Here is a 22,500-nt window from a genome sequence, read left to right as displayed (position 1 = left end):
GCTTTACTCTGTTTTTGTACGTGAAATGGAAACTGTGTCGAAGTGGGGTTTTGTAAAGAACGTTGTCTCCTCCGAAGCTGTCTTTTGGAATGTCACACAACGAGCTTTGTGTGACATCCTGACCATTGACCACATCACTGACTAAAAAGAAGATTCCGTAAGGTAATTCCCTTGAAAATGACGTACTATCCAGATTTTGGTCAAACTTGGCACAATTGATATTCCTACACAGGACACAATAAAAGGCAATAAAAAGATGGTGTCACCCTGCTTGTTTTCATTCTGCAAGGTGACACAAACACCAACCAGGTTGGTGTTTGTGTCACCATGCTTTTTTGTTGTACTTAAAAATTACGTGACACACTGGTCTCTTTTGGTGATCGACCTTCCCGCACGCTTGCCGTGGGAGAACGGCTGTGCTGTTCCCAACCCAGCTTAGCACATTATTTTGTGGAGCTGCAACGTAAAGGGGTGTCTAAGACACCCGCCCAGTATCTAACAGCTGTCCATGGCTGCTTGTTAACCGGGTGTTATGGTTGTGCGCATGCGTGATGTGCTGGCCACTCTGGGTTGGTGTTTGTGTCACCTTGCTTTTTTTTTGTACATAGAATAAAGGGCATGCAGCACGAAAACAAGCACTGTGACACCATCTTTTTATTGCCTTTTTTTAGTGTCCTGTGTATGAATATCAATTTTGCCAAGTTTGACAAAAATCTGGATAGTACATTCTTTTCAAGGGAATTACATTACGGACCCTTCTTTTTAGTCAGTCATGTGGTCAATGGTCAGGATGTAATGGAAAGCTCGTTGTGTGACGTCCGGAACGACGGCTTCGAAGAAGACAAAATTCTTTAGGAAAACTCACTTCCACACACTCTCCATTTCACGTACAAAAACAGAGTAAAGCTATCGAAAAGACAACTCTGAACTGAGACATAGGACCTTATCTTGTTTATCTTCATGCTGTGGAAATCATTAATTAGTTACATTTAGCCCTGCTCTCGAAAAACCAAAAAAAAATTTATCCAAAAAGAAGGAAGAAAACAATTTCACCTGGAGAACAAAAAGCCGGTCAGGTTTGTGTCAGTTTTCTCGGGCTGACGACATATATTTACGTCAAACCGCCCGTCGACTTAATCATTTCAGTCTTGTCTTATCCATTTGACATTGCACTGAATGACTTGCCGGGCCATTAAACCATTTGCCGTTGAGTTAGGTCGTCCGTCGATTAGTTGAACTGTTCCTTCTTTAACTAAACCATTTCAGTCGATTGCCCGTCTCTTAAGCCATTAGACGGTGAGTTAAGGACGGTGCCTAGTATTGTTATTGTGCATACGTTCTGCGCATCTCGAGATACTCGGATTTCCATTCTCGTCACCAGAGCCTTGGATCGACCCAAGGCTCTAGAAAACTCTAGGTAGGAGAACATGCACAGTAGGGTTTTTATAGCCAAGAATTGGCTATTTGAACCTTACGGCGCCTGCTCACTCCTTGTGCTAATATGAATGCACCAATTAGAGACGCTTTTGATTGTTCTTCACGAAAACCAATGGGAACACACTTTGTTTCAGAGTTCCCCAGAGCTCTTCTCTCCTTCAGTCAACAGAAGAGCTCTGGGGTCAAGATTGCCTATGGGTGATGCTTACTAATATAGGATATTTTTGCGCAGTTTAAAACTATTCGAAGAAAGTAGATCTTGGTAAGTACTCTTGGTATCCATAAAGAAAATTGGGGGTAACCATGCATTTTTGAGAGATAGTTATACCCCGGTGTGTGATTATGCGGGAAATGTAGATCTTAACAGGTGTTATTGAAATCCAAAAAGAAAATTCAAGATAACTACTCATTTTTCAAAGATAATTCATGAATAATATTTGTAAAAAGCTTTAAAATACAAAGCAATGTATGGCTTTCTTTCTTAAATTGAAGCATAATTATCTCTCAAAAATGCATGGTTACCCCCAATTTTCTTTTTGGATACCAAGAGTACTTACCAAGATCTACTTTCTTCGAATAGTTTTAAACCGCGCAAAAATATCCCTGTATTAATAAGCATCACCGATAGGAAATCGGAGCAATCTCAACCCCAGAGCTGTTCTGTTGGCTGAAGGAGAGAAGAGGTCTGGGGAACTCTGACACAAAGTGTGTTCCCATTGGTTTTCGTGAAGAACAATCAAAAGCGTCTCTAATTGGTGCATTCATGTTAGCCTGAGGAGTGAGCAGGCGCCGTAAGGTTCAAATAGCCAATTCTTGGCTATAAAACCCTACGGCGCATATTCTCCTACCTAGAGTTTCCCAGAGCCTTGGGTCGATCGAAGCCTCTGGTGACGAGAATGGAAATCCGAGTATCTCGAGATGCGCAGAACGTATGCACAATAACAATACTAGGCACCGTCCTTAACTCACCATCTAATGGCTTAAGAGACGGGCAATCGACTGAAATGGTTTAGTTAAAGAAGGAACAGTTCAACTAATCGACGGACGACTTAACTCAACGGCAAATAGTTTAATGGCCGGGCAGGTGATTCAGGGCAATGTCAAATGGATAAGACAAGACTAAAACGGTTTACTAAGAAGAAACAGTTCAACTAATCGACGGACGACTTAACTCAACGGCAAATGGTTTAATGGCCGGGCAAGTCATTCAGTGTAATGTCAAATGGATAAGACAAGACTGAAATGATTAAGTCGACAGGCGGTTTGACGTAAATATATGTCGTCAGCCCGATAAAACTTGGGGCAAACCTGACAGTCTTTTTGTTCTCCAGGTGAAATTGTTTTCTTCCTTCTTTTTGGATGGAGTATTCTTTTTGTTTTTCGAGAGCAGGGCTAAATGTAACTGATTAATGATGTCCACAGCATGAAGATATACAATATAAGGTACTATGTCCCATTTCAGAGTTGTCTTCTCCATAGCTTTACTCTGGTTTTTTTACATGAAATGTAAACTGTGTCGAAGTGGGGTTTCGTAAAGAATGTTGTCTCCTTCGAAGCTGTCTTTTGGGATGTCACACAACGAGCTTTGCGTGACATCCTGACCATTGACCACATGACTGACTAAAAAGAAAGTTCCTTGAGGTAATTTCCTTGAAAATGACGTACTATCCAGATTTTGCTCAAACTTGGCACAATTGATATTCCTACACAGGACACGATAAAAGGCAATAAAAAGATGGTGTCACCCTGCTTGTTTTCGTTCTGCAAGGTGACACAAACACCAACCGGGTTGGTGTTTGTGTCACCTTGCTTTTTTGTTGTACTTAAAAATTACGTGACACACTGGTCTTTTTTGGTGATCGACCTTCCCACACGCTTGCCGTGGGAGAACGGCTGTGCTGTTCCCAACCCAGCTTAGCACAGTATTTTGTTGTGTGGAGCTGCGACGTAAAGGGGTGTCTAAGACACCCGTCCAGTATCTAACAGCTGTCCATGGCTGCTTGTTAACCGGGCGTTATGGTTGTGCGCATGCGTGATGTGCTGGCCACTCTGGGTTGGTGTTTGTGTCATCTTGCTTTTTTTCTGTACATAGAATAAAGGGCATGCAGCACGAAAACAAGCGCTGTGACACCATCTTTTCATTGCCTTTTTTAGTGTCCTGTGTATGAATATCAATTTTGCCAAGTTTGACAAAAATCTGGATAGTACATTCTTTTCAAGGGAATTACATTACGGACCATTCTTTTTAGTCAGTCATGTGGTCAATGGTCAGGATATAACGCAAAGCTCGTTGTGTGACATCCGGAAAGACGGCTTCGAAGGAGACAAAATTCTTTACGAAACCTCACTTCGACACATTCTCCATTTCACGTACAAAAACAGAGTAAAGCTATCGAGAAGACAACTCTGAACTGAGACATAGGACCTTATCTTGTTTATCTTCATGCTGTGGAAATCATTAATTAGTTACATTTAGCCCTGCTCTCGAAAAACCAAAAAAAACTTTATCTAAAAAGAAGGAAGAAAACAATTTCACCTGGAGAACAAAAGGCCGATCAGGTTTGCGTCAAGTTTTATCGGGCTGACGACATATATTTACGTCAAACTGCCTGTCGACTTAATCATTTCAGTGTTGTCTTGTCCATTTGACATTGCACTGAATGACTTGCCCGGCCATTAAACAATTTGCCGTTGAGTTAAGTCGTCCGTCGATTAGTTGAACTGTTCCTTCTTTAACTAAACCATTTCAGTCGATTGCCCATCTCTTAAGCCATTAGATGGTGAGTTTAGGACGGTGCCTAGTATTGTTATTGTGCATACGTTCTGCGCATCTCGAGATACTCGGATTTCCATTCTCGTCACCAGAGCCTTGGATCGACCCAAGGCTCTAGGAAACTCTAGGTAGGAGAACATGCACAGTAGGGTTTTTATAGCCAAGAATTGGCTATTTGAACCTTACGGCGCCTGCTCACTCCTCTTGCTAATATGAATGCACCAATTAGAGACGCTTTTGATTGTTTTTTAAGAAAACCAATGGGAACACACTTTGTTTCAGAGTTCCCCAGAGCTCTTCTCTCCCTCAGTCAACAGAAGAGCTCTGGGGTCAAGATTGCCTATGGGTGATGCTTACTAATACAGGGATATTTTTGCGCGGTTTAAAACTATTCGAAGAAAGTAGATCTTGGTAAGTACTCTTGGTATCCAAAAAGAAAATTGGGGGTAACCATACATTTTTGAGAGATAGTTATACCCAGGTGTGCGATTATGCGGGAAATGTAGTTCTTAACAGGTGTTATTGAAATCCAAAAAGAAAATTGGGGGTAACTACGCATTTTTCAAAGATAAGTCATGAATAATATTTGTAAAAAGCTTTAAAATACAAAGCAATGTATGGCGTTCTTTCTTAAATTGAAGCATAATTATCTCTTAAAAATGCATGGTTACCCCCAATTTTTTTTTTTTTGGATAGCAAGAGTACATACCAAGATCTACTTTCTTCAAATAGTTTTAAACCGCGCAAAAATATCCCTGTATTAATAAGCATCACCGATAGGAAATCCGAGCAATCTCGACCCCAGAGCTGTTCTGTTGACTGAAGGAGAGAAGAGGTCTGGGGAACTCTGAAACAAAGTGTATTCCCATTGGTTTTCGTGAAGAACAATCAAAAGTGTCTCTAATTGGTGCATTCATGTTAGCATGAGGAGTGAGCAGGCGCCGTAAAGTTCAAATAGCCAATTCTTGGCTATAAAAACCCAACGGCGCATAATCTCCTTCCTAGAGTTTCCCAGAGCCTTGGGTCGATCCAAGGCTCTGGTGACGAGAATGGAAATCCGAGTATCTCGAGATGCGCAGAACGTATGCACAATAACAATACTAGGCACCGTCCTTAACTCACCATCTAATGGCTTAAGAGACGGGCAATCGACTGAAATGGTTTAGTTAAAGAAGGAACAGTTCAACTAATCGACGGACGACTTAACTCAACGGCAAATGGTTTAATGGCCGGGCAAGTCATTCAGTGTAATGTCAAATGGATAAGACAAGACTGAAATGATTAAGTCGACAGGCGGTTTGACGTAAATATATGTCGTCAGCCCGATAAAACTTGGGGCAAACCTGACAGTCTTTTTGTTCTCCAGGTGAAATTGTTTTCTTCCTTCTTTTTGGATGGAGTATTCTTTTTGTTTTTCGAGAGCAGGGCTAAATGTAACTGATTAATGATGTCCACAGCATGAAGATATACAATATAAGGTTGTATGTCCCAGTTCAGAGTTGTGTTCTCCATAGCTTTAGTCAGTTTTTTTTTACATGAAATGGAAACTGTGTCGAAGTGGGGTTTCGTAAAGAATGTTGTCTCCTTCGAAGCTGTCTTTTGGGATGTCACACAACGAGCTTTGCGTGACATCCTGACCATTGACCACATGACTGACTAAAGAGAAGGGTCCGTAAGGTAATTCCCTTGAAAATGACGTACTATCCAGATTTTGGTCAAACTTGGCACAATTGATATTCCTACACAGGACACGATAAAAGGCAATAAAAAGATGGTGTCACCCTGCTTGTTTCCGTTCTGCAAGGTGACACAAACACCAACTGGGTTGGTGTTTGTGTCACCTTGCTTTTTTGTTGTACTTAAAAATTACGTGACACACTGGTCTCTTTTGGTGATCGACCTTCCCACACGCTTGCCGTGGGAGAACGGCTGTGCTGTTCCCAACCCAGCTTAGCACATTTGTTGTGTGGAGCTGCAACGTAAAGAGGTGTCTAAGACACCCGCCTAGTATCTAACAGCTGTCCATGGCTGCTTGTTTACTGGGTGGTATGGTTGTGCGCTTGCGTGATGTGCTGGCCACACCGGGTTGGTGTTTGTGTCACCTTGCTTTTTTTTTGTACATAGAATAAAGGGCATGCAGCACGAAAACAAGCACTGTGACACCATCTTTTTATTGCCTTTTTTTAGTGTCCTGTGTATGAATATCAATTTTGCCAAGTTTGACAAAAATCTGGATAGTACATTCTTTTCAAGGGAATTACCTTGCGGAGCCTTCTTTTTAGTCAGTCATGTGGTCAATGGTCAGGATGTAACGCAAAGCTCGTTGTGTGACATCCGGAAAGACGGCTTTGAAGGAGACATTACGAAACCCCACTTCGACACAGTCTCCATTTCACGTACAAAAACAGACTAAAGCTATCGAGAAGACAACTCTGAACTGAGACATAGGACCTTATCTTGTTTATCTTCATGGTGTGGAAATCATTAATTACTTACATTTAGCCCTGCTCTCTAAAGACCAAAAAAAACTCCATCCAAAAAGAAGGAAGAAAACAATTTTACCTGCAGATAAAAAAGCCTGTCCGGTTTGCGCCAAGTTTTATCGGGCTGACGACATATATTTACGTCAAACCGCCCGTCGACTTAATCATTTCAGTCTTGTCTTGTCCATTTGACATTGCACTGAATGACTTGCCCGGCCATTAAACCATTTGCCGTTAAGTTAAGTCGTCCGTCGATTAGTTGAACTGTTCCTTCTTTAACTAAACCATTTCAGTCGATTGCCCGTCTCTTAAGCCATTAGACGGTGAGTTAAAGACAGTGCCTAGTATTGTTATTGTGCATACGTTCTGCGCATCTCGAGATACTCGGATTTCCATTCTCGTCACCAGAGCCTTGAATCGACCCAAGGCTCTAGGAAACTCTAGGTAGTAGAACATGCACCGTAGGGTTTTTATAGCCTAGAATTGGCTATTTGAACCTCACAGCGGCTGCTCACTCCTCCTGCTAATATGAATGCACCAATTAGAGACGCTTTTGATTGTTCTTCAAGAAAATCAATGGGAACACACTTTGTTTCAGAGTTCCCCAGAGCTCTTCTCTCCGTCAGTCAACAGAAGAGCTCTGGGGTCAAGATTGCCTATGGGTGATGCTTACTAATACAGGGATATTTTTGCGCGGTTTAAAACTATTCGAAGAAAGTAGATCTTGGGAAGTATTCTTGGTATCCAAAAAGAAAAATTGGGGGTAACCATGCATTTTTGAGAGATAGTTAAACCCCGGTGTGTGATTATGCGGGAAATGTAGATCTTAACAGGTTTTATTGAAATCCAAAAAGAAAATTGGAGGTAACTACGCATTTTGCAAACATAATTCGTTAATAATAATGTAAAAAGCTTTAAAATACAAAGCAATGTATGGCGTTCTTTCTTAAATTGAAGCATAATTATCTCTCAAAAATGCATGGTTACCCCCAATTTTCTTTTTGGATACCAAGAGTACTTACCGAGATCTACTTTCTTCGAATAGTTTTAAACCGCGCAAAAATATCCCTGTATTAATAAGCGTCACCGATAGGAAATCCGAGCAATCTCGACCCCAGAGCTGTTCTGTTGACTGAAGGAGAGAAGAGGTCTGGGGAACTCTGAAACAAAGTGTGTTCTCATTGGTTTTCGTAAAGAACAATCAAAAGCATCTCTAATTGGTGCATTCATGTTAGCATGAGGAGTGAGCAGGCGCCGTAAGGTTCAAATAGGCAATTCTTGGCTATAAAAACCCTACGGCGCATATTCTCCTACCTAGAGTTTCCCAGAGCCTTGGGTCGATCCAAGGCTCCCGTGACGAGAATGGAAATCCGAGTATCTCGAGATGCGCAGAACGTATGCACAATAACAATACTAGGCACCGTACTTAACTCACCGTCTAATGGCTTATGAGACGGGCAATCGACTGAAATGGTTTAGTTAAAGAAGGAACAGTTCAACTAATCAACGGACGACCTAACTCAACGGCAAATGGTTTAATGGCCGGGCAAGTCATTCAGTGTAATGTCAAATGGACAACACAAGACTGAAATGATTAAGTTGACAGGCGGTTTGACGTAAATATATGTCGTCACCCGATAAAACTTGGCGCAAACCTGACAGGCTTTTTGTTCTCCAGGTGAAATTGTTTTCTTTCTTCTTTTTGGATGGAATATTAGTTTTGTTTTTCGAGAGCAGGGCTAAACGTAACTGATTAATGATGTCCACAGCATTAAGATATACAACATAAGGTCCTATGTCCCAGTTCAGAGTTGTCTTCTCAATAGCTTTACTCTGTTTTTGTACGTGAAATGGAAACTCTGTCGAAGTGGGGTTTCGTAAAGAACGTTGTCTCCTTCGAAGCCGTCTTTCGGGATGTCACACAACGAGCTTTGCGTGACATTCTGACGATTGACTACATGACTGACTAAAAAGTAGGGTCCCTTGAAAATGACGTACTATCCAGAGTTTGGTCAAATTTGGCACAACTGATATTCCTACACAGGACACGATAAAAGGCAATAAAAAGATGGTGTCATCCTGCTTGTTTTCGTTCTGCAAGGTGACACAAACACTAACCGGGTTGGTGTTTGTGTCACCTTGCTTTTTTGTTGTACTTAAAAATTACGTGACACACTGGTCTCTTTTGGTGATCGACCTTCCCACACGCTTGCCGTGGGAGAACGGCTGTGCTGTTCCCAACCCAGCTTAGCACATTTGTTGTGTGGAGCTGCAACGTAATGGGGTGTCTAAGACACCCGCCTAGTATCTAACAGCTGTCCATGGCTGCTTGTTTAGTGGGTGATATGGTTGTGCGCATGCGTGATGTGCTGGCCACTCTGGGTTGGTGTTTGTGTCACCTTGCTTTTTTTTGTACATAGAATAAAGGGCATGCAGCACGAAAACAAGCGCTGTGACACCATCTTTTTATTGCCTTTTTTTAGTGTCCTGTGTATTAATATCACTTTTGCCAAGTTTGACATAAATCTGGATAGTACATTCTTTTCAAGGGAATTACCTTACGGACCCTTCTTTTTAGTCAGTCATGTGGTCAATTGTCAGGAACGCAAAGCTCGTTGTGTGACATCCGGAAAGACGGCTTTGAAGGAGACAAAATTCTTTACGAAACCCCACTTCGACACAGTCTCCATTTCACGTGCAAAAACAGACTAAAGCTATCGAGAAGACAACTCTGAACTGGGACATAGGACCTTATCTTGTTTGTCTTCATGCTGTGGAAATCATTAATTAGTTTCATTTAGCCCTGCTCTCGAAAAACCAAAAAAAAACTCCATCCAAGAAGAAGGAAGAAAACAATTTCACTTGGAGAACAAAAAGCCTGTCACGTTTGCGCCAAGTTTTATCGGGCTGACGAGATATATTTACGTCAAACCGCGCCCGTCGACTTAATCATTTCAGTCTTGTCTTGTCCATTTGACATTGCACTGAATGACATTCCCGGCCATTAAACCATTTGACACTTGACATTTGGCGGCTAGTTAAGGTTGGGGTACACGTGAATTTGAATGGAATTTTAAGAGGCTTTAAAGAAAGAAAATTATTTTTGGAACACCAACGGACAGTTGCCCCCAACCCAAGAGCACACCAGGTTGGTAGGGGTCCTTTTGGTGTCCAGATATCAATTTTTAACTTCAAATTCTAATTTTTAAACTACATCAAATATGAACTATTCCTTAATTCTCCAAATTTTACTACTCTTTTAAGAAAAACTATCTGCTCCCAAATATACCTAAATATCACCAAAAAATTTACAAAAAACCCCAGAACATTGATTTGTGAAATGAGCATATTTTTTTTTGTATTGCTTGAGACGCGAACGAGATATTTTTTTATTAAACCGATTTTAAGCGGTGTGAAAACGGCTTTAAGGTATACCCCTTCCTTAATTCATTTGTCAGTTAGCGGAATCGTGCCACCTTCTTTGAGTAAACCATTCTGCTACTGGGCACAAGATCATATGTTGTCAGACCTGATCATTTCACTTTTCTTCGATGAATGGATTCTCAGTTGAATATACCAATTTAAATTAGTCTGTTCCGTTTTAAAATCGGCGTGTGAACCATTTGAAAACAATCTAAACCATTTCAATTTTGACTAAACCGCTTCACAAAAAAACACTTAACTTTTTGTATTTCGACAGTTTCATTTCAAAACCGGACATTTTGAGGCGAACATGCATGCTTAGCTGGCGAGGTTGGCCGGCTCACAGTTTGTGAAGACCCTTGTAATACTTGGTGTTTCGGAATTTATTCATTGTTTAAAGTTCACGCCATGTTTTCGTTTAAACTTCCTTTTGCGACAGCTACAATGTACAGTCCCGTTATTTAGCAAACAAGTTAGCCAATTTTTTTCCGTCATTCAATCTTGGTAACAAATGACCCATTGTATCACTTGGGACTCCACGACAACAATTTGCGTTTCATTCAGTGTGTGAATTTTACGTTTAGAGTTTCAAGCTGTTTTTTTTCTACCTGATTTAATTAGCGAGAGATATAGTCCCGTCATTTAGGAAGCACACCATTGACTATACATCTATCGATTTGTTCGAATTTTTGGAAATTATTAAAGGTTATTCGCAATAGCAACTAATAGTTTAAAAGCAGTTGCTGGTGTTTGTTTGTCGGCGGTAATTTCCGGACTGAACAGAGAATGGCAAACGGGCCATTAAATCGCCCAGCATAGAAGCCGGCATGCACTAAACTCTGGAATAAGGAAAGTATCATTAGTGTCGTAGCTGGAAAGTCGTATATCAATCGGAGACTTTTATCGCAGGTCTTTTGTCTCTTCATTTTTGGGGAACTTTCAAACTAGGTATGATACGAACGCACAAGGTCGTCACGGAAAAGCTTAACGTAGCACTAATTCGACCTTGTGTCTTCAGATCAAATTTAGTTCACTCCTTATTCGCCCTCTTTTGCCGAGCAAAATGGAACAAATTTCTACACGAAATTGGAAAATCCGAACAGGTTTTCGATTTCTTGGATCTAATCCGAAACATTTTTCTCTGCAAATTCAACGAATTCGTTGCTGTGAAAAATACCCTGCGAGCAGCTAGTTTCTCCTACGCTTCTAGAGAGAGAAACCACTGCGAGCAACCGTTAGTTTCTTTGATTGAGCCACCGTCCAGCGTCAAGAACGAATAAATTAACTTTGAACTTGTAAAACGAGTTAGTAAACTTGTTTTGGCGCTTGCCCATGCGTTCAGCTAATGTGACTGCTGCATTTGGGCGAGCCTGCTGTGTAGTGATTTCCCACGAAATAAGACGAAGAATCGTCAAATACATCACGTGGGGTGTGACGTACTTCGCACATGGTCGATGGAAAATCAAATGGTTGCTCGCAGTGGTTTCTCTCTCGAGAAGCGTAGGAGAAACCAACTGCTCGCAGGGTATGTGAAAAACAGCTCAATGCAATTTTCCCAAATACAGTAGGGTCAGTAATCAAATTTTAGTTTCTAAAGAAACTGTGGTGTTGTGTCGGTACTATGGTCGGTGGTAGAGTAAAATTCTCTTTGGAACAGGATTTTTAAAGATCAGCAATTTTTAAATCATCTTTCATCATAAATATTAAGTGACATGCCTATAATTGTTTCATAGTTTTGCAGATTTTTAATAATTTTATTGTAAGCCTTAATTATCAATTATTTTAATCTTGTAAATTATGAGGGCCACTAGTTTGTTAGTATTTTATGCTATTTCATGCTACCCTCGTTAAGAAAATACTTGACTGACTGGCTGGCTGGCTGGCTGGCTTACTCACTTACTTACTTACTTACTCACTCACTCACTCACTCACTCACTTGCTCACTTGCTTACTTACTTGTTGATAAAGGTTACCCAGGGTGCCAGAGGAGACTAAAAACTGTGACGTCAACAGCAACATCAACAACAACATTGCTGAACAACACTAACTGATAAACCACAAAGTCGACTGTGATTCTGATAAAATGCATAACCCACTGTACAAAATTTCATACTATCAACAACTCATACTATAAAGGTGGTTACCAAACGTACAGTAAAACAAGCTCCACTGAGCCATTGCTAACTACATGTACCAAAGGCAATGCCAAAAAAACGACTTATTAAAAGACCATTGGAACAGCCCAACCACTACAGAGCTTCGGACCTGCTACGCTCTTTGCAGCCAGCAACATCACTCCTGATAAGACAGACCAACAACATCATGTTTCTACTGCGCAATCAGGTCACACCAAGAACAGTCCTTTTCCGGACTACTGAATGGATCCCACTTGGACACAGCTGTGCATTTACTTTATCAAGTTTTGATATGACTCCTGAGTTCAAACCATGTGCTATGTTTGTTTTGTCTTAAGGATCGTGCAGCTGAAACAGAGCTTGGTTTGTTATTCTGCCGAGAATTGGAATTGTATTCTCCAGAGTTCCAAGTTAACTCAAGGTACATAACAATGACCTCTTCAGTGCACCTACAGTCTCTCAATTTAAGCTTTGGACTTTCCCTTGTCTTAATCTCCTTTTATACTTATTTCTCCTGTGTGAGTACAGTTGAAAGTTTCTTGACACCCAGAAAACAAAATTAACCGTTTGTGCTAACATGACTCGCTAAGTGAAAAGCTTGCTCTTGAGTGAATCTCAAAATAAGCGTCTCCTCTTGTTAACCGTGGATAATTTCCATTTTCACTACGCTTAGCTTTCTTTTTCTTTATTTAAAATATACATAACAAAACTACTATTATGATTGGCTGAGAGCAGTGCCGTTTTTTGTAAACACAGTGCAAGAAAAGATTTCATTCAATGCAGTTTACTTACAGAATTCTCGCTTTTCGAGTGGTCAATGAGCAAGCAAAGTCAGAGTTAGCCAATCAAATGCGAGCCCTGGATGGCGCGATTTATGGCGCAATTTTTCTGTGGATGCGTGATGCGCGATGCGCATGCGTTGCTTCTGTTTAACCCAGTGACACCTGAACCGCCCAGGACCTCCCCCATTGATGAGTAAAGTCGTCTGGCGTTAGACAGAGTAAAATCTATTTAGTCACACTCCTGGGAGTCAATGGGTTAACCATCTCAATTTTTTTCATGTTTATTATTAATAAGTAATCACAATTTGAAATAAATAAGCACTTGTAATTTTTTTTCAAAGACTACAAATTGCACTCGCCCTACAGGTTCGCCCAATTTTGGTCGACTTTGAAAAAAATTACTAACCTAACCTCTTACTAACCGAGCGCGAGGCTGTACTGGGGAATATTGGCCCGAGGTCTTGGCAGTACGGACCGAGTGCACCGATGTCGGTACAAAAACTACCGAGGCCAATACAGTATTTCCCTCTACGGCCCCGAGCAAGTGAGGTGAGTAAGTTGTTTATTATATGGCATTCTGTCTTTGAGCGATCGGACACTTTTCCACTTTGTGAATGTTTGTAATCTTCGTCTTCCATTACTGAACTCTGAACGGTAACGTTTACAGTGAAAACTAAATTCGGCTTGCTGTAATAATTGTTGTACTGTTGTGATGAAAAAATTAAATTCTGCTTTTTTAGAACGTTTTGTGTTTCGCTAAACTTGAATTTCCCAGGAGAGGGAAAAAAAACCGGAAACGAACCGTTTCCATGGTAATGGTCCATAGCGTACAATCCTGACAGAAAACTAGCCAATCAGAGTGCTCCATTTAGCCTGAGAATCGCTTGCCATACTGTGTTATAATCGTGCTTATTTACATGTGAAAAATTTGATCTTTACATGTAGTTTATTTCATTTTAATAGCACATACTTGTAATTACTTTAAACAAGTACCCTTATGAACACAAACCTAACTTCTTTGGAGAGGACGACTGCTTCTTTGCTGGAGATTTTTTTACCTTTTTTTTTTCATAAAAACATTTAATTTGCAATTCTTCCTAAATGAATAGGCCTTATCCATGATGATGGCTTATAATCAAAAATTCACTGCCTTGTTTACACAAAATAATTGACATCATCTGGACATGCAATACTGCTCGCACGTGGGTCTTATTTACAAGTTTGCTCGTTTGGAATTCAGCTCAAGCTAAAATTTACAAGTTTGATTTTCTAATTGGAGACTTGGTGGTGAAATCAGCTGGTTAGACGTCATCACGCATATTAAAGGCTATTGATGTGCAGAAAAATTATCTAGGTACTATAATAATCTTTAACACCAGGAGGAGCAGGGGATGATGGCAACAGGTTACTGTAACAAAAAGAATATTCTTTTCGATCTTCAGATTAACGTTGACAATCTCAAAAGTGTATAACAGTAACTGCTGTAGTTTTTAAAAAGTATCCAGGGAAGAAATAAATAGCTGTACAATAAATTTATGGTCCTTGTTCTTCACACTCCATCCGTAAATTAAACTACAGGCTTCAAACTTTGTCTGTAAGAGGTACATTTGTATGTAGTATGACTTTTTTAACACTGTGTTTGGATTTTTTGTGTAGGGATTACTTGAAGCTATTGACACCATCTGACTCTAAAGAAGAGAGGTATTTTACTGTAGTGTGCCTGGTACATTTTTAGTTGTCACATTTACACTCTTTATTCGTTCAGAAAGAAGAATTTTTGTTGATTGATTGAATTTGTCTCAGTTTACCACAGGAGGTTGGTATCGCCTTTGCAATAATTCTTTTATGCATATTTTATTTTTCATCCAGTTCAAAGCCCCATTTACCTAACAATGTGTTGTCAATGACTCAGTTAAAAACCATGGACTTGCAAGACCAAGTTAAAGCACTTCTCATCAATGGTGAGGTGTATATTAATCATCCTGTCATCTTTCTGACGTGCCTTTCTTGTGTTTAACAATAAGTTGAAATACACTTTTGGGTGTTCTTCAACTCTACGTCACTTTTGCGAAGACCTATGCCCCAATAAGCAGTAGCGAATTGTAGGTATCCATGTTTGAATGTGATACATGTAGTTTGCTTGCTGTTGCTGTCAAAATCTTTTTCTCTTATCAGTTTATATATCTGCTACAACTCCCTGACCCTGTCAAAGCTGGTCTTTTTAGTATAAAAAGCAACAAAAAAATGATAATGGTATGTTGCAAATCAACGTTTGTATCTTAGTAGTATCCTAGCTTGCATGTGTAGCAGGTGTTGCGTGGCTCTCATTCTGTTTATCTTTTTTTTAATTTGTGATTTTTTTTCCTTTGCAGCTAAAGTTATCAGCTTTTCTCAGTTATGTAGACTGCTTTCTCCACCAACCAAAGAAGCTACAGTGTTGAAATGTGTTCAGCAGTATGCTGTACTTGTGCAGGGATGTTGGGTTGTTAAGAGGTAAGGCCTGTTGTTAAACTTCAGTTGCGTTGTGTGACCGCATTATTATACTAATTTAAGACGGTGTGATGCAAGGACGGGAATGAAATCGGTTTGTGCAAGTGACATGTACTTACAGACTTACACTTATTTCGTTTATCCGTTGACAACTTGTAATCAAGATTTAAAGGCCCACCTTCACCCGACAGGCTTTTCGACCTTTTTTTTTTGTGATGGAAATTCGCATTGCTTATCGTAGCGATCTAATTGGATCAATCTCATCTTCGGGCGAAATTTTCATATATGAAAATTGTTCCGCGGCACGCAATGCCTGTCGGTTGAAGGTGGGCCTTTAAGTCTTATGTGTTGTGTTGTATCTATTCCGTGAGCCAACCTGATTGTTTTAACATGTCGTACATGAATAGTATCAGATTCCTCCAAGTTTACAGGTGTGCCTTGCGTGAGTTTTTCCACACGCACCAACACCGAGCAAGATACAATGCAAGTGAGAGTTGAATCAAAAATTGTAAGTTTGCGAAGGACAGCCTCAACCTTTTGGCATTTGCAAGAAGGCATGCTGTTTTGCATTGCATTGAATGTACAATCAGAACACATTTTTGCACAGTCTCAAATCTTTCAGGCGGAATTTCCATTTCTAGATAGATTTAAAAGTTGTCATTGGTGGATGCTCCGTGCATAAAGTAGTAATTTCTGCTGAGCATTAATTGCCTCAGTATTGAGCCTGGTGTTTTGCATTTTTTAGTGAGTTACTTTACCCGGAGGGAAGTATAAGTCCAAACAGTGGAATTGCCGCCGATATCCTGTGCAAAGGAAGAGATTATTTGGTAAGGCTCTGCAATACTTTTTCATAAGTCAATTCTAATTATCAACATTAATGCCACTGACGATTCAGATTGTTTTGTATGTTGCTGAGTGAGGTATTGATCGATGATGATACATGTACAGGTAACCACCATAATAAGTAATAATAGGCTTCTTTTGGAAGTTATACCGAAAACCCCAGCTCTGAAGAGTTTATTTTTGCGATGTAGTCGGAACTTACACGTAGGAGGCTAAGATCCAATCAGATTGCAGGATTCGCAGAATTCCGCCCGCTCGCGCATTGAGAAAAAAAAAATAGTGTGTACTTGCTACCTTAAATTTGAGTGTAAAGAAAGTTTAGTGTATGGTATTGTATTGTATTGTATTTATTGTATTGTATTGTCTTTCTGGAAACCAATTAACCTTACTCTCAACCCACAAGTAAGTTCGCCATAAACTGACTCAATCTTGTAATGGCACAAGACAAGTTGCCCAGCTTTTTAACTTACGTAGCGAAACTAGCGACGTTGATGAAGATCAAGAGATAAAACAGAGCAGAACACTTCTGATTTATATATAATATATATATATATATATATATTATATATATATATATATAACATATATATATATATATATATATATATATATAATTAGTAGTGTAGGATGGGAACAGAAATCGATACAGCAAAGGAAATGAGTGAAAATGTGTTCAGCCGGGAATCGAACCCGGGTCTCCTGGTTACCGGTCAGATGCCTTACCACTCGGCCACTGAACCAACCCCGCCATTCAGCCGAATTGGAAGGACCTTTAAATGGCAAGCTCTGAGGAGAATCGCACATTTTCTGCAGTGAGGATCGCGTCACTATGCTCAAGTTGATCAGCGATTCACAGTAAATTTCCCCCTAAATATGAAATGATTGTGTAAGTTTGAGTTGTTGGTATTTCCCCGCTCAAACTTACACAATCATTATATATATATATATATATATATATATTATATAATATTATTAACTTGGTTGACATCCCTTACCTTCTATGCAAACCATTGGTATTAAGTATGCAAAGCATTCCTTGTTTATTTATTATTGTTTTCCAGATGTGGAGGTTCAACCAGAATCGTGTAGTCGTTAGAAAAGATATTAAGTCAGTTACAAAGGTGAGATCTCTTTACAGCAAATCACTAATCATTTTCTACTTTGTAACGTTTAATAATATAACTAGACCGGCCCGCCGTGAGGGTACACTGGGTTGCCTGTGGTACGTGCAGCGTTCCTGGCATTTTTTTTTCAAGTTGGGGGGTCATTATAAGACCATTTAAGGGGTCACCCAGAAGTCATACCAGCAGAGGCCCTTTGGCTCACGGGTCCTCACACGTTCGTAGGACGAAACAGATCCTTTTCTGAGGTTAAAAACCTGGCTACCGGCCTATTAATTGATCATTTGTCAGAAAGAAGAAAGTCCTGTCCTCTCTAGAAAAAATAGACACGCCTTGCTTACGTGTGGTAGTGAAGTAACAGCGATTTATTCCATAATGTCAACTGAGCTGTGTGTTGTCTTCCAAGAGATTCAAGTTGTCCTTGCGTAATATGTAGCACTAACAGTGCACGATATTGTTTTGGTATCATTGTAGTGCCATGGTAGAAGTCTTAGGTAAATAGCCTGAGAAGACATGTGGTTACTAGCAAAGTACTGAACCCAGAAAGAATGAAGAAAATAAATGGGAAGTGAGAAACATTGGCTTCTGGGCTGACATGTTGATAATTTTCAAGTTCCCTCACAACTTCTTTTCACCACAAGTTTAAGCGTGCCCTCTGAGCATCTGACAGCTTTGAAATACTAAAGTTTACTAAAGTTAATCCCTGTCCGGCGTGGATGGGTAACCTAAAACATATACCCCTTGGTGAAACAGAAGCATTGGACCGAAAATAGTATTAACGCTAACAAATGCGAACTCAGCATATTGATGCAAAAGTAAATAAATATTGATACACAGTTTTTAGAAAGAGCAGAAGGAAGTTTCCAGGACGGTCGCTCGAGAATAACATATTTACGACATGAAAACAACATTAATTTTGATGGCAAGATACCGGGTTTTCGTAAGTTTCTTTTTCTGTCAAGTGTTATGAAGTTTGACAATAAATGAGCGAATTCAAAACAAAGATCACAATCGCCCACCATTGTTTCTGCAAAGTCAAAAATTTACTCTCCAAGACGAGGTTATGTATCACCAGGTAATTCCATCATTTTGGAAATAGCAGCTACTTTATTATTCACCGGCGTCACAATTTTTTGCTGATTTTGCGGCTCATTTTGTTGAAACTCAAGCACCCTTCCAAAAGACCTGTTTATTTTCGTGAAACCTTTCCTGCTTACAGAGCAAAGGCTCTATGCACAAAGACACCACTTAGCAGGGGAGTGACTGGCAAGACTTTTACCGACACGGAAAATAAAAAAAATTAAACGAACAAATCCCACCCACTTTCCGACTGGGATTGCCATACTGGCAACTCAGTAATAATGTCAATAATGCACGCATTTTGATTGGCTCTTATATATGATCTGTTAGAGCCCGTTTGATTTTGGTAAACAATGATGTTGAAGCAGTTTGCTCCCCTCTTTAAACCGTGTTGAATCGAAGTTGAATCGATGTTGAATGAGTTTAAAGGCGTTTAAACTTTGCTTCAACAACCATTCAACATTTCTTTTGTTATCGCGAATGTTGAATGAAGTTGAAGCCGTTTACCCCCCCTCCCTCCCTCTGTCAACATTAGGGAGTTTTAGCAAGGACAACAAAAACGTCAACTACAACGTCACTTCAAAATGTAACTTAGCGACGTGCAGCACGATCATTTTGCCTTCCTTAACCAATAGTATTCTTGCTTTGTGGCGTTGTCGTTGCCGTAGCTGTCATCGTTGCCAAAACTCCCTATTGTTGGGTATGCAAGTGTTCCCTAATCGGTATCTCAATGACGTATCCATGTCCATATCAATAGTATGAAGTCCGTATCCATAGTAACAACCGCGGCTGCGGGAAACATTGAGATTCTCGGGAATTAAAATGAACTGTTTCCCTTGGGACCAGTCATTAAGTGTTGTTTATTGCTCCATTTTCAAAGCTTGGTTCCCAGGCCTTACCTTCCCTCATGTCTCTATTTCGCACGAAATAGAGCTTAGAAATGGAAGAATCGGTAAAATAACACAGGAATTTTCGAAATTCCGTTCCGATCGGAAATTCAGGAGTACCTCTAAAAGGTACTTCATATTTTCCATTCGGATTTTCCGGAAAATCATTGTTCCATTTGACGTTTAACCGAAATTTCCGGAATTTGTAAGCACCCCTTGTCTCCTTTGCTTCAAGCTCAAGTGAGAATAGACCACATTCATATTCTCAGTATTAGACTGGAACTAGCTTGCGATGGAGGCTAATGTGGGGGAATATATTAAAAGGTACTTGCGTTTGAAAAGATTCCTCCGCATTAGCCTCCATTGCAAGCTATTTCTAGTCCAATACTGAGATTTCGAATATGGTTTATTGATTTGGTGAAAAAACATGCCTTATTTTATCAGTTACCAAGTGAGGACATCAAAGAAATGCTGGATCAGGTTTGTGAGAATAGCCTATTCAGTGTAGCAAATAAAGAGAGTAGAATCAACAAAATAGAGGTTAAGACGGGAGAGTGGATGTAGCATCACCCGGCATGCATTAGTCTTGAACTGGAGGCTTCATTTCTTAATTAAGAAATCTTCGTATACGACGTTCACCCACACACAACATACATTAGCCTAAGGACAACAATTCGTTAAGTCTCATAATATTGCTTGGTGAAAAGATGTTCACTCAGAGTATCGAGTCATGTGATGGACTGAAAACGAATTTTGTAGGGTCCATCGTAAGCCCGGGCAACCTTTCTATGATAAACACTTCTTTGTGTTTTGTATTTGATTTTATTCCTTTTCAAAAGTGCTTTACAACAACGAGTGTTAAGAAAAAGAATTGCCCGAGATTAAGCCCAGTTCGCCTCCATCGTAATGTTATTTTGAGCTGTGCTGTTTAAACAGGAAATGTTACTAACAACAGTGTCGGCCGTCTCATGAAGAGCTGTACCACATCGGCATTTTTACAAAAGTAAAGCGACTTTTTTCTGTTGTTTTTGATAATAAAAAAAAAGCTACTTCTGTTGACACGTTGTTTGTAGTACGGTCTTTATGCTATAATATGTCACAGTAGAGAATAAATTATGTGAACAAAATTGTAAGTTGAGTCGTGTTAAATTTCTTCCGCAGATGTCTCGCATGAAAGTTGCTATGGGTTGGGAGTTTTTTCTTCCGAATGATGTGGAGTTTATTCAGAAGTAAGTTATTTGTAGCGAATAAGGGTAAATTTTCTGATTTTCGTTTTAAAGTTTTGTTGTATCTTTTTGGCAGACACCCAGATGTTTATAAACAGCAGCAAGCCTTGTGGGAAGCAAAGTATCAAGTGTAAGAACCCTTTTGTTGGTCTTCCTTAATAGAACATTATTTTCAACGAGAACGTGGCTTTGAAAGAAACATTTGCACCAACGCAGCTATTCTGCAATTTGTCCATCCTGTTCGCTGTTCACAATGTTGACAAGAAAACTCCCTGATAGAAGTCTTTTCAAGTTTTGCGTTGAGAATTTGAGACGGGGCAGAATGTGTCTGTGCTCTTTCTCGAAAGGTGCTCTTGTGTAACTGCCACCGCGACAGCAGACGGAAAAAACTGGTTTTAGAAAAATTTTCTGTAAACATCACTAACTGATATGATTTCGTTCGTGTCACTCTGTGACGTAAGCCATACAATCACGTGAGTAATTTTTGATCGCCTGGCAACGTTGACGCTTACTTAACAGGAAACGTTGCGAGCCAGAGCAGAGTGTCCTTTGCTCCGTCTCAAAAAAAAAAAAACGACAGCAGGGAATGAGGTAATGAAAGATAGACTGATGTACTGACACGTCGTCAAAACCTTGGATTTGGTAATTTCAGTATTTAGTGGTATAGGTCGCTTGATATATTTGATTCTCTTTCTACCAACAGTCTCCAAAAACAACTGAATATGCCAAAGCAGGAAAAGCCGGGGATAGATAGCAAAAAGATTAGTAATGGTAAGTGAGTTCCACTTCGGTCAATCATTGAACTGATATTATCGGAAAAAAATGGCGAAACATTACTTTGCATTGAGGCAAGGAGCAGATAACCGCATTCCCGGATCAGGGCACATTCGTAATTGGCGTGTTTGCAATTCTGTTTTTACTCCGTTTTTCAGCTGATGCCATCTCCAGCACAGAGAACAAGAAAGCCTCCAAGTCGACAAAATCCAAAGCAAATAAAGTTCTCAGCAATGACAGGCTACACGATGGACTCCTAACTGATGAAGAACATTCGCCGATGGAAGTTGATTGTAAAGAAGTCATCCATAATGAACACAATCACGAAATCACGAAAGAATCTTTATCTGTTAATAATGAACATTATTCAGACTCTCGTACAATACTGCAGGAATTTGTGAAGGAAAAATTACATAGGACGGTTCTCAGTTTCGCTGATTTCAAAAAATTGTTGCTTCTCCGGCAAACTGGTAAGTTGCATAGTCTTAAGATTCACATTAAATTTAAGTGTAATTTTAAGCCTGTTCGCTTAGCCCTTGTAACGTGGCATAAGGTACCTTGCATTACCTCATCGAACACTGTTGCTGGGAATTTGCAAAACACTATCAAAACCGCATTTTATCGAGGATTCAAAAGAAAACCATGTTATTTTGCACAAGTTTTGCAGCAGTGAAGGTGAATTCTGTTCTTCAAACGTTATACGTTGATAGTCGAGCCAGTGAAAGCTTCAAACTTTAAAATGAGGTCAAAATAAAGGGCAAACGTTTGTGGTAATGTTCTTTGTGCCAAACCACCTGTGTTTGGAATAGTGTAACACCTCTCGTGAGCTTGTTGTTATAAAAGCAAGGATGGTGCAGTGGTGAGAGCATTCACCTCCCAACAAGGTGACCCGGTTTTGATTCCCAGACTCGGCGTCATATGTCAGTTGAGTTTGTTGTTGGTTCTCTACTCTGCTCTGAGAGGTTTTTCTCCGGGTACTCCGGTTTTCCACTCTCCTCACAAACCAACATTTGATTTTATTTTTTTGTATATGTACAGGGTCCCAG

General features: G+C 39.9%; 1 protein-coding gene and 1 non-coding gene across 3 annotated transcripts in view; one reads left to right on the top strand and one right to left on the bottom strand.

The window, feature by feature from the left end:
- Positions 1–22,500, top strand: part of LOC137969756 (DNA-directed RNA polymerase III subunit RPC5-like) — a 41,384-nt gene that overhangs the window by 13,187 nt on the left and 5,697 nt on the right. For both annotated transcript variants that reach the window (XM_068816110.1, XM_068816111.1), the window contains exons 9-19: positions 12,590–12,672; positions 14,690–14,734; positions 14,903–14,994; positions 15,406–15,526; positions 16,269–16,350; positions 17,428–17,487; positions 19,899–19,934; positions 20,616–20,683; positions 20,757–20,810; positions 21,384–21,451; positions 21,613–21,924. In XM_068816110.1, coding sequence (XP_068672211.1) covers positions 12,590–12,672; positions 14,690–14,734; positions 14,903–14,994; positions 15,406–15,526; positions 16,269–16,350; positions 17,428–17,487; positions 19,899–19,934; positions 20,616–20,683; positions 20,757–20,810; positions 21,384–21,451; positions 21,613–21,924 — 1,021 coding nt within the window. The remainder of the gene's footprint in view (positions 1–12,589; positions 12,673–14,689; positions 14,735–14,902; positions 14,995–15,405; positions 15,527–16,268; positions 16,351–17,427; positions 17,488–19,898; positions 19,935–20,615; positions 20,684–20,756; positions 20,811–21,383; positions 21,452–21,612; positions 21,925–22,500) is intronic.
- Trnat-ggu (transfer RNA threonine (anticodon GGU)) lies at positions 17,035–17,106 on the bottom strand. The gene has a single exon. It is a non-coding gene; the product is annotated as a tRNA-Thr (tRNA).

Source organism: Montipora foliosa, chromosome 9 (assembly GCF_036669935.1).
Source record: "Montipora foliosa isolate CH-2021 chromosome 9, ASM3666993v2, whole genome shotgun sequence".
NCBI classification, from domain to species: Eukaryota; Metazoa; Cnidaria; class Anthozoa; order Scleractinia; family Acroporidae; genus Montipora; species Montipora foliosa.
This window is presented reverse-complemented; position numbering and strand designations above follow the sequence as displayed.